This window comes from Ursus americanus, chromosome 2, assembly GCF_024610735.1.
Source record: "Ursus americanus isolate L20-20 chromosome 2, mUrsAme1.1.p, whole genome shotgun sequence".
NCBI lineage: Eukaryota > Metazoa > Chordata > Mammalia > Carnivora > Ursidae > Ursus > Ursus americanus.
Window position 1 is genome coordinate 16,743,513 of NC_142128.1, and position 9,834 is coordinate 16,753,346.

At 54.7% G+C, this 9,834-nt stretch overlaps 2 protein-coding genes across 2 annotated transcripts; one reads left to right on the forward strand and one right to left on the reverse strand.

Moving 5' to 3' along the window:
• The first annotated feature begins 779 nt into the window (after positions 1 to 779).
• SEPTIN1 (septin 1) lies at positions 780 to 5,096 on the forward strand. The gene is made up of 11 exons (XM_045786255.2): positions 780 to 854; positions 1,032 to 1,122; positions 1,229 to 1,315; positions 1,543 to 1,666; positions 1,979 to 2,113; positions 2,209 to 2,326; positions 3,424 to 3,525; positions 3,645 to 3,744; positions 3,981 to 4,146; positions 4,384 to 4,474; positions 4,580 to 5,096. The coding sequence occupies exons 1-11, from the start codon at positions 852 to 854 to the stop codon at positions 4,664 to 4,666; spliced, it is 1,104 nt and encodes a 367-aa protein (XP_045642211.2). The 5' UTR covers positions 780 to 851; the 3' UTR covers positions 4,667 to 5,096.
• A 283-nt stretch (positions 5,097 to 5,379) lies between these two features.
• MYL11 (myosin light chain 11) lies at positions 5,380 to 7,899 on the reverse strand. The gene is made up of 7 exons (XM_045786268.2): positions 7,757 to 7,899; positions 7,029 to 7,124; positions 6,704 to 6,779; positions 6,402 to 6,506; positions 6,217 to 6,295; positions 5,666 to 5,714; positions 5,380 to 5,576 (listed from the first exon to the last, which is right to left on the reverse strand). Exons 1-7 carry the CDS (start codon positions 7,757 to 7,759, stop codon positions 5,472 to 5,474), a joined length of 513 nt encoding a protein of 170 aa, XP_045642224.1. The 5' UTR covers positions 7,760 to 7,899; the 3' UTR covers positions 5,380 to 5,471.
• Positions 7,900 to 9,834: the final 1,935 nt, after the last annotated feature.

Consider the following 9,834-nt stretch of genomic DNA (forward strand, 5'->3'; position numbering starts at 1 on the left):
CATGATCTTTGGGTCCTGGGATCGAGCCCCAAGGTGGGCTCCCTGATCAGCTGGGAGTCTGCTTCTCTCTCTCCCTCTACCCCTCCATTTTCCCCCTCCTCCCCTACTCATGTGCTGAGCGAATGTGCTCACTCTCTCTCCCAAATGAACAAATAAAATCCTAAAAAAAAAAAAAAAGAATTAATTGCATGACAAAAAGAAAAAGAATCAGTTGCATGAGCTGGTAAGGAAAATTGATGGCCCTTTCCACCCCTAATCCTATTATGACTTGTGGTCCACTTAGACCCTGGGAACTTTTTTTTTTTTAAACCATCCCAGTCAAAGCCTTCATCTCACTTGCAAGAGACACCAATCTGCTTCCTTTCTCTCTGCCTACACCCCATCTCCCACCAGGGTGATGGGGCTACAGTGGGGGCTTGGAATAAAGGTGTGCAGAGGGGCGCCTGGGTCACGCAGTTGTTAAGCGTCTGCCTTCGGCTCAGGGCGTGATCCTAGCGTTCCGGGATCAAGTCCCACATCAGGCTCCTCCGCTGGGAGCCTCCTTCTTCCTCTCCCACTCCCCTGCTGTGTTCCCTCTCTCGCTGGCTGTCTCTCTGTCACATAAATAAATAAAATCTTAAAAAAAAAAAAAAAGGTGTGCAGAGAACTGAGGTGTTGAAGCTTCCCATGGGGGGGATAGCCAAAGGGATCCAGGAAGTGAGAACTCCAGGTATTCTTGGTCTTGGCTTTCCCCACCAGTTCGAGCATCTCAGCTTCCTACATTGCCCGCCCCCTTATTTGCCACACTCAACTTCCTGTCCCACCAGAGGAAGTGGGTAGAGACAGCAGGTGCAGCGACAGCTAGCAGGGCCATGGTGAGTTCTTCTGCCCCAGAACACAGGCGTCTCTGTCCTCAGCCCCCAACCCCCAGAGTAGCCAGGCCCAGGTCAACCCACAGTAGGCTGACTTCCCCTCGCCCACACGGTCAGGTTATCTTGGGGGCCCTGCCTCCTGCTCCCAGCGGCCTCATACTGTCTGCCCCCCACCAACAGGACAAGGAGTATGTGGGTTTCGCCGCCCTCCCCAACCAGCTGCACCGCAAGTCCGTCAAGAAGGGCTTTGACTTCACACTCATGGTCGCAGGTCTGATGGGTTTTGGACAGGGGACTGGTTGGAGGGGGAGGCTTCCTCCAGAGACCCTGGCTGTCTCCTCACCTGACCAAGTGGGGTGGGTCTGTCCTGTCTACAGGGGAGTCAGGCCTGGGAAAATCTACCCTCATCAACAGCCTGTTCCTCACCAATCTCTATGAGGACCGGCAACTGCCAGAGGCCAGTGGTGAGACCCTCCTGTCCTCTCCAGGGACTCTGTCTCTCCCATCCCCACACTGCACTCTTTTCTTTTCATCTGGGTCTCTCCTGACTTTCTGGGGGACTTTCTGGGCAGCTCACTGTTTTCCTCTGAGACTCCCCTGAAAAATGGGTGGGGGCAACTGTGATTCTGAGAAGCAAATAGTCCTGGCTCAGACCCCTACTCAGCTCCCTGACCTCTCCCCGTCCCCACAGCTCGCTTGACACAAACGCTGACCATTGAGCGCCGGGGAGTGGAGATCGAGGAGGGGGGCATTAAGGTGAAGCTGACCCTGGTGGACACACCTGGCTTTGGGGACTCCGTGGATTGCTCGGACTGGTGAGGAGCAGGGGAAGGAGCGGGGACTAAGCTTCCCGATGTGGCTACTCTGTGAAGACTGAGGGGTCAGCTCCAGGGCTGGTCTTCTCTGCCCCTGCCCTGCCCAGAAGGTGGGACCCATTTCTGGTGGCCATGTGGCCCAGCGTGCCCCGTGCTTTCCAACACCTGACCAACACCCTGCCAATCGCCTTTGATGACTTTGGTGGGAGCCCCAGAAACTAGTTCCCATGCCCACAGTCCTGGCTAGCCTTGGCCCCTCCCCCGCCCTGTGGCCCCTCATCTCTGACCCTACTCTCTTGCCCCACGCCCCAGCTGGCTGCCCGTGGTGCGTTTCATTGAGGAGCAATTTGAGCAGTATCTCAGGGATGAGAGTGGCCTGAACCGGAAGAACATTCAGGATTCCCGTGTCCACTGCTGCCTCTACTTCATCTCCCCCTTCGGCCGAGGGTCTGGGGGACTCCCTGGGGGGTGGGGGTCTTTGAGGAGGGGTGGGGAGGGTTTCTGTGGCCTCAGGCTGAGCCCTGACCTAGCACTCCGTGCAGGCTCCGGCCCCTAGATGTGGCCTTCCTCCGGGCAGTGCACGAAAAAGTCAACATCATCCCAGTCATTGGCAAAGCAGACGCCCTGATGCCTAAGGAAACCCAGGCCCTCAAGCAGAAGGTATGTCTGGTGACCTCTGATCTTTGGTCCTACATGAAGCCAGAAGTCGGTATCAAACCTGAACTCAGCTTTGACTTCTTTGATCCTGGGATCACCTTTCGGAAGCATAATGTGTCAAGCTACACTGTGGGAGAAAGTTTCCGAGGAAGGTGGGCAGTAAGCTGGCCGAAGGAGCCATGTCCCCGGAGGCTCGGAATAAAATCCCTGGACTGGATGCTTGGCTAAGGCCTGTCTGAGGGTGGCGGCAAAGACATGATGACTCTTGATATCCCTGCAGCCCCAGGATAATGACCCGTCTGGTAACCTCAGAGGCTTCTCCTACTGTTTCTGCTTAGGTTTTCCTCTCCTGGGCCTTTGGTTTCTGCCTCATCTTACTATCTTTCCAGGCCTTGGCCGTCCCTGTTAGGGTGTCTTTGTCTCTTTTTTACCATCTATATCTCTCTCATTGTCAGAGATATTTTTTAAAAGATTTTATTTTTATTTATTTATTTTTAATTTCTATTTATTTTTTTAAAGATTTCATTTATTTATTTGACAGAGAGAGAGACAGCAAGAGAGGGAACACAAGCGGGGGAGTGGGAGGGAGAAGCAGGCTCCCCGCTGAGCAGGGAGCTGGATGTGGGACTCGATCCCAGGACCCTGGGATCATGACCTGAGCCAAAGGCAGACGCTTACCAACTGAGCCACCCAAGTGCCCCAAATTTCTATTTATTTTTTAAGTAGGCTCCACACCCAGCTCGGAGTCCAACAAGGGGCTTGAACTCATGATCCTGAAATCAAGATGTGAGCTGAAATCAAGTTGAATGCTAAATCCACTGAGCCACCCAGGTGCCCCAGGGTTTTAAGTAATCTTACACCCAATGTGGGGCTCAAACTCACAACCCCCAGATCAAGAGTCACATGCTCTACTGATTGAGCCAGCCAGGCGCCCCTCTGAGATTTTGGTTTGGGGCCTCCTGTATGTTACCATCTCTGTCTTTCACCTCTTCCTTTTTGTCTCTGGCCACCTGGAACCTGCATCTCACTGTGTCCAGCCACGCGATGTCTGCTACTCACAGCCTCTGTGTTTCTCTCCCTCTGTGCATGTCTGTTCCCAGATCCGCGAGCAGTTGAAAGAGGAGGAAATCAACATCTACCAGTTCCCCGACTGTGACTCTGATGAAGATGAAGACTTCAAGAGGCAGGATGCGGAGATGAAGGTGCAGAGGCGAAGGAGGAAGGGGCAAAGAAGCAGGGGAGGCGGATGTGGAGGGGGAGGCTGAGGAGGAGGTTTCTGCCAAGGGGGGTCCAATGGTGATCCCTGACTCCTGTCCTCCAGGAAAGCATCCCTTTCGCAGTCGTTGGTTCCTGCGAGGTCGTGAGGGATGGCGGGACCCGTCCCGTGAGGGGACGCCGCTACTCCTGGGGTACCGTGGAGGGTGAGTAAGTTGGGCACGCGTTCTGAGGCCAACAGGGAGCCCAGAACGCCTCTGAGTCAACCGCACCCAATATATGAAATCAGGGAGATCTCTGGTCCCGGGGGTCCTAAGGGCCAAAAGAGGGGTCCTTGGACTGCAGACCCTCACCTAAAGCGGGGGCAGGACTCCAGGCAGACCCGAGCTGGCCGGTAGGGCTGGACCCAAAGCTCCCTGACGCTCGCCGGTACGCCCCTCAGTGGAGAACCCACATCACTGCGACTTCCTGAACCTGCGACGGATGCTGGTGCAGACACACCTGCAGGACCTGAAGGAGGTGACCCACGATCTGCTCTACGAGGGCTACCGGGCCCGCTGCCTACAGAGCCTGGCCCGTCCTGGGGCTCGTGATCGAGCCAGCCGTAGGTGAGAGCCCGACCTGAGTCCCAGGGGCTCCCAAGGCCGGACCCTCACTGTCCCGACCCGGCCTTCACTATCCAGACCACTCTCCCAGAATCTTTCCCCATCCACTTTGCTTATGGCATTGAAAGGACATGGCCCTGCCTGCTAGACCCCAGCCTCGCCCCACGCCCTGCTCCGCTTCTGCGACCCACAACCGAGGGTCCCGCCCTTGATTCCTGTCCCTCTTCCCCCGCCTCCTAGTAAGCTCTCCCGCCAGAGCGCCACAGAGATCCCGCTGCCCATGCTGCCTCTGGCCGAGACCGAGAAGTTGATCCGCGAGAAAGATGAAGAGGTGAGCCACTGCCTCGCTCCTCGTCCTCCCCACAAAGCCCCAAGTCCTCTTCGAAGTCCCTCTCTGGCCTCCCCGATCCCACGCCTACAATCTTGTCCCTTACAGCTGCGCCGCATGCAAGAGATGCTGGAGAAGATGCAGGCCCAGATGCAGCAGAGCCAGACTCAAGGAGAGCAGTTGGAAGCTCTCTGAGGACCCCGCCTCGCCCTGCTTTACTTCGGCTCCGCCTTCAGTCGGTCTCCTGTCCAATCCTGGAGCCCCAGCCTGAGAGGCCCGCCCCGCAAGGGGCTCAGGGGCTCACAGGTTCTCCCAGTCCCCAGTCTGTAGCCCCGCCTTCGGCCCCGCCCCACCCCGACCCCGCCCCAGCCTCCAGCCCCGCCCCCTGCCCCCACCCCGCCCCTTGCCCCCACCCCGCCGCTCTTCACCCAAGTTGTGACTTCAATAAAAACAGTTCCAGAGCTCCTAGGTGGCTCAGTCGGTTACAGTGTGGGACTCTTGATTTCGGCGCAGGTCACGATCTCAGGGTTTGGGATCTAGCGGCCTTGGGCTGCCTGCTCAGCGGGGAGTCCGCTAGAGATTTTCTCTCTCCCCCTCCCTCTGTCCCTCTCCTTGCTCGCGCGCTCTCTCAAATAAATAAATGGGTAAATCTTAAATAATAATAATAATAATAATAATAATAATAATAATAATAATAATAATAAACAGTTTTCCTGAGGGCACGCGAGTCTTCCTTTCCCAGCGGGAATAAGTGGGGGGTGTAGCGGGTGGAACGGAACCGCCCCACCCAGACCTTCGGTTATTAATTACTCACTCATTTGTTGGGCGCTGGCTTCCTGCCAGCCAGCGCTTCGGCCCCGCGTCCCACCTAAGTACCCCTCCCACAAACGCACTGAAGGTGCCACCGCTAAGAAACAAAGACCAGTTTAATTTTATTAGAGTCGGGGTGGGGGTCGGACTGGCAGCAAGGCGTTGGCCAGCAGAGGCCTAAGAGGGTCCCTTACTCCTGGTCCTTGGCGTCGCCATGCGTGATGACGTAGCAGATGTTCTTGTAGTCTACGTTGCCTCCCACGTCAGGGGGGAAGGCTGCCCACATGTTCCTGATCTGGGGAAAGATTCAGGGGCGTCTCCTACAGGTTCACTATGCTCCCCTGCCCCCTCCCTCTGCTTCTCCCAGACCTTCCCCCCGCTCACCTCTTCCTGGGAGAAGCGGTCACACTGCGTGGTAAGCAGCTCCTCCAGGCTGGAGAGAGGTGACATATGGGGAGTTGAGATTGGGCTTCGTGGTTCCTTTCCACTCCCTCCCACCTCATCCTGGTTGCCATTCCTAGTATCAACTTGAAAACCGAAGTCACTCTAGATCCCTCACTGGTCGCCCAAACAGTCTGGCCTCCCCGCTTTTGCTCTTCCCCTCCCATATGTGCTGTGAAAATGTAATCCTATCGCCCATTTCCACAGTCCCAATTTTTCCCTTATCCCCTCCCTTATACCTAAGCCTTGGTAAGAATTTAAGGAGGCTTGGGGACCAGGGTTAAGTCGGTTAATCAGCCGCCTTCAGCCCAAGTCATGATCCCGGGGTCCTGGGATTGAGCCCCGCATCGGGCTCCCTGTTCAGTGGGGAGGCTGCTTCTCCCTTTCCCTCTGTCCGCCCCCAAAATAAAATCTTAAAAAAAAAACACAAAACTTAAAAAAAGAAGAATTTAAGGAGGCTTTCTGCATGTGAGCAGCTGGAGAGGGTCACTTACAACTGCTTCTTGATGGTGCCCTTCCCCTCAGGGTCCAGGACCTTGAAGGCTCCAGTGATCACGTCCTCAGGGTCGGCACCTGGAAGATCAGAAGGCCCATGAAGCTGAAGGATCCCTGAAGGGTCTGTCCCTGAAAGGTCTGGGGAAGGGCAGCTGGGGGCTTAGACCCAGGACACTTCATTCACCTTTGAGCTTCTCTCCAAACATGGTCAGGAAGACGGTGAAGTTGATGGGACCGCTGGCTTCCTTCATCATGGCATCTAGCTCCTCATTCTTCACATTGAGACGCCCTAGAGTAGGGTGGGGGAAGCTGGAGTGGGGTCCTGTGGCCAAGGGTGGATCCTTCCCATAAATTCAGATCCTCCCACCCATTTGTTGTCGGGGCGGACTGAGGCCCAGGGTGGAGCCAACAGGGCTGAAACCCAAGGCTTCTGAATTCCCAGTACTCTGCAGCCTTGAATCTTTATGGGTGGGATAAGGGGCTCACCCATGGCTGCGAAGGTGTCCCGCAGATCTTCCTTGTCGATAATGCCATCACGGTTCTGGTCAATGACGGTGAAGGCCTGTGGAAGGCAGGGGCAGGGAGGGGTTGGGTCCCCCATGGCCAGGCTTCATCATCCCTACCCCAGCAGATCAGATTCTGGCCCCCAGCCAGCTGTTCTCTTGCATGCCAAATGGGGAGGGGAGCAAGGAGTTCTAAGCCCTTCCCCTCCCCCCAAACAGGTGCACATTCCAGGGAGGGGGTGTTGGGGGGAAGGGCGGCAGGGGGGTGTCTTTGGTCAGTCTTCAGTCTCCCTTCTCCCCTTACTCACCTCCTTGAACTCCTGGATCTGAGTCTGGTCAAACATGGAGAAGACATTGGAGCTTCCGCCCTCTGCCACTGCCCTTCTCTTGGCCTTCTTGGGTGCCTGGGGGGAGGGAGGAGGAGGGATGGGCAAAGGGGTCCATGGGCCAATCCCTCCTCCACTCTGGAGGCAATTGATTAGATTCAGGGTCTTTTGAGTCATTTTTCTAAAGCAACTCTTCTGGTTCTAGGCTTTTCCCTCCTTATAACCTCTTTGCTGGGGGGCCTTGCTTTGGTTGCATCCTCAAATTTCTATCCTCCATCCTTCCCAACAAGTGGGACTCCTCAACAAGTCCCTTTCTCAGTGCCCAGAGCTTGCCTCTTCTGAGTCCCAGACTTGCAGTGGGACCCTGATCTACTCATTCACCCTGTCTGAACCTCTGCTTTCTTGTTTATAAAATGGGAGTTGGAATCCTTGCCTGACTGGTCCCAGAGGGTTTTAGGAAGAGGGAGTGCAGGAAGGTATGGAGCATGCTTTGAGAGGGATGGGTCTCCTGCGAGTGGAGAGTCTGGGCAGATGATCCTTGGTTGGGTCATTTAGGCCATCGTTCTGTACGCTCCTCATTAGCAATGCCATGAAAAGGAGGATTCATCTGTTTACTCTTACTGGACTGGGAATCAGCTACTTTCTTTTAAAAAGTGAGTCTGCTTTGAGGTCTGAGGGATCTGGGTAGGGGCTGGGGGATTCCCACTCACCATGTCTTCAGTCTCCTGGGGGCAAGCAGTGGCTCTGGCTGGAAAGGAGCAGAGTCAGCCTGTGGCGGTCCCTCTGGGGTTATATAGTCCTGCCCCAGGGAGCCCTCAACATACCAGGGTAACCTTAGCCCTGTGGGGGCCCACCCCAGATACCAAAATAGCCCGGCTCAGGGCCTCTCCTTTCTTGGAGGGCCAGCAGCAGCTGGAGCCCAGGGAGGGAGGAGGGAGTGGGTCTTGGGATGCATGTCTCACTAGGACCTGGGCAGGAAGGGATGTTCTCTTTCCCGAAAGGGGGTTCGAATGTGCCAGAGTTCAGAGAGGACCCAGACAGAGGCATAGTACTGGGAAAAAAATTAACCAGGCCCCTGTACCCCTAAGTGGGGTGGGTCCAGATTTAGTTATTTATTTAAAACACATCCCTTATTATTTTTTTTTATTATTTATCTATTTGACAGAGACAGAGACAGGCAGCGAGAGAGGGAACACAAACAGGGGGAGTGGGAGAGGAAGAAGCAGGCTCATAGCGGAGGAGCCTGATGTGGGGCTCGATCCCACAACGCCGGGATCACGCCCTGAGCCGAAGGCAAACGGTCAACCGCTGTGCCACCCAGGCGCCCCTAAAACACATCCCTTATTTTGAAATTAACATTTTTATGTTTCTATTTATTTGTATTTTTTAAAAAAGATTTTTTTATTTTTAAGTAATCTCTACACCCAACGTGGGGCTCAAACTTACAACCCAGAAATCAAGAACTGCAGGCTCTACCAACTAAGCCAGCCAGGCGCCCCTCCAGATTTAAAGCCAGTAAAATGACTGAGCACTTAAGTATGCCAGGCACTGGGCTATGCTTCATGGGTGTCCCTTGGCAAGCACAGTCCCCCACTCCTATTGTGAAGTTCACAGTCAAGTGTATGTATGTGTGTGGGGTGGTGGCAGAGTTGAAAGGGAGACAGACAGCTGTCTAGGGAAGCCGAAGAATCAAGAAGGTCTTCTCCATCCCCTTTGGTGGGGGCAGGGAGGAGGTTTCAAGAAAAGATGCCAAGGATGGAATGACCAGGTAGAAAGAGGCTAGACAGCCTGGAGCAGATCTTGGGCTGTGTGCTTCAACTCCCTGGGACTTGTTTTCCCCATCCCACAAAACTTGTGGATATGAACACTATTTGGAAACAGTTTAGTGAAATATAATCACTACAATTAATATTTATGCCTTGCCTTGGTGGACTTACAGCTTAGCTGTGGAGACAAGATAAAGGCAGGAAATGACATAACAGCTGATCAAGAGCGCAAAAGTAGAGGGGCGCCTGGGTAGCGCAGTCGTTAGGCGGCTGCCTTCGGCTCAGGGCCTGATCCTGGCGTTCCAGGATCGAGTCCCACAACGGGCTCCTCCGCTGGGAGCCTGCTTCTTCCTCTCCCACACCCCCTGCTTGTGTTCCCTCTCTCGCTGGCTGTCTCTCTCTGTCAAAATAAATAAATAAAATCTTTAAAAAAAAAAAAAGAGCGCAAAAGTAGAGGGCATAGCAGCCCCGTGTGGGGGTATGGAGATGACTTTATGAAGGCCAGGAGAAGTGAGTCTGGTGAAAGTGGAGGGGCAGGCATGCTGTTCAGAGAGCACAGATGGACAAAGTCCTGGAGAAGTGAAAAATCGGGTTGCCAGAATGGTGATGGGGCTGGAGCAGAGGGTGCAGGCCGGAGACCAGAGATTGGAGGGTCTTGCAATCTTGGTATCAAAGCACCAAGGGGGACGCTAGTGGGTCACCTCCTCCCAGGTGGATGAGATGGTGCCAGTGGCCCCTTTTTCCATTCTGGGCAAGAACCAGCTTGGCTGACTGTGTGATTTTGAGGTACCCTCTCCTGGGGAAATAGTGGCTGAGGAAGCCCCAGGAGGCCAAGGTTGGCAAGGACACCCATCTCCTCCTTCTCTTGCTCCCTCTAGGACCCGGTGTCCTGAGGAAGGTGCCTCCTCCTTTTGCCCTCCTCCAGCCTCATGCCAAAGCCTCTAAGACATTTTCTTTTCTGGGCACTGGGGCCCAGCCACCTGTTGTCTCTAAGAAGAGAGAAGGAGCCACCCTAAACTTAG

What these genes read in the sequence shown, in the direction of transcription:
- MYL11 (XM_045786268.2), bottom strand. An exon ending in GTTTGGAGAGAAGCTCAAAG is followed by an intron (nt 6,296 to 6,401) that starts GTGAATGAAGTG and finishes CTGATCTTCCAG; the next exon opens with GTGCCGACCCTGAGGACGTG. An exon ending in ACCGCTTCTCCCAGGAAGAG is followed by an intron (nt 5,577 to 5,665) that starts GTGAGCGGGGGG and finishes ATCTTTCCCCAG; the next exon opens with ATCAGGAACATGTGGGCAGC.
- SEPTIN1 (XM_045786255.2), top strand. An exon ending in CTTCACACTCATGGTCGCAG is followed by an intron (nt 1,123 to 1,228) that starts GTCTGATGGGTT and finishes TCCTGTCTACAG; the next exon opens with GGGAGTCAGGCCTGGGAAAA. An exon ending in ATCTCCCCCTTCGGCCGAGG is followed by an intron (nt 2,114 to 2,208) that starts GTCTGGGGGACT and finishes CACTCCGTGCAG; the next exon opens with GCTCCGGCCCCTAGATGTGG.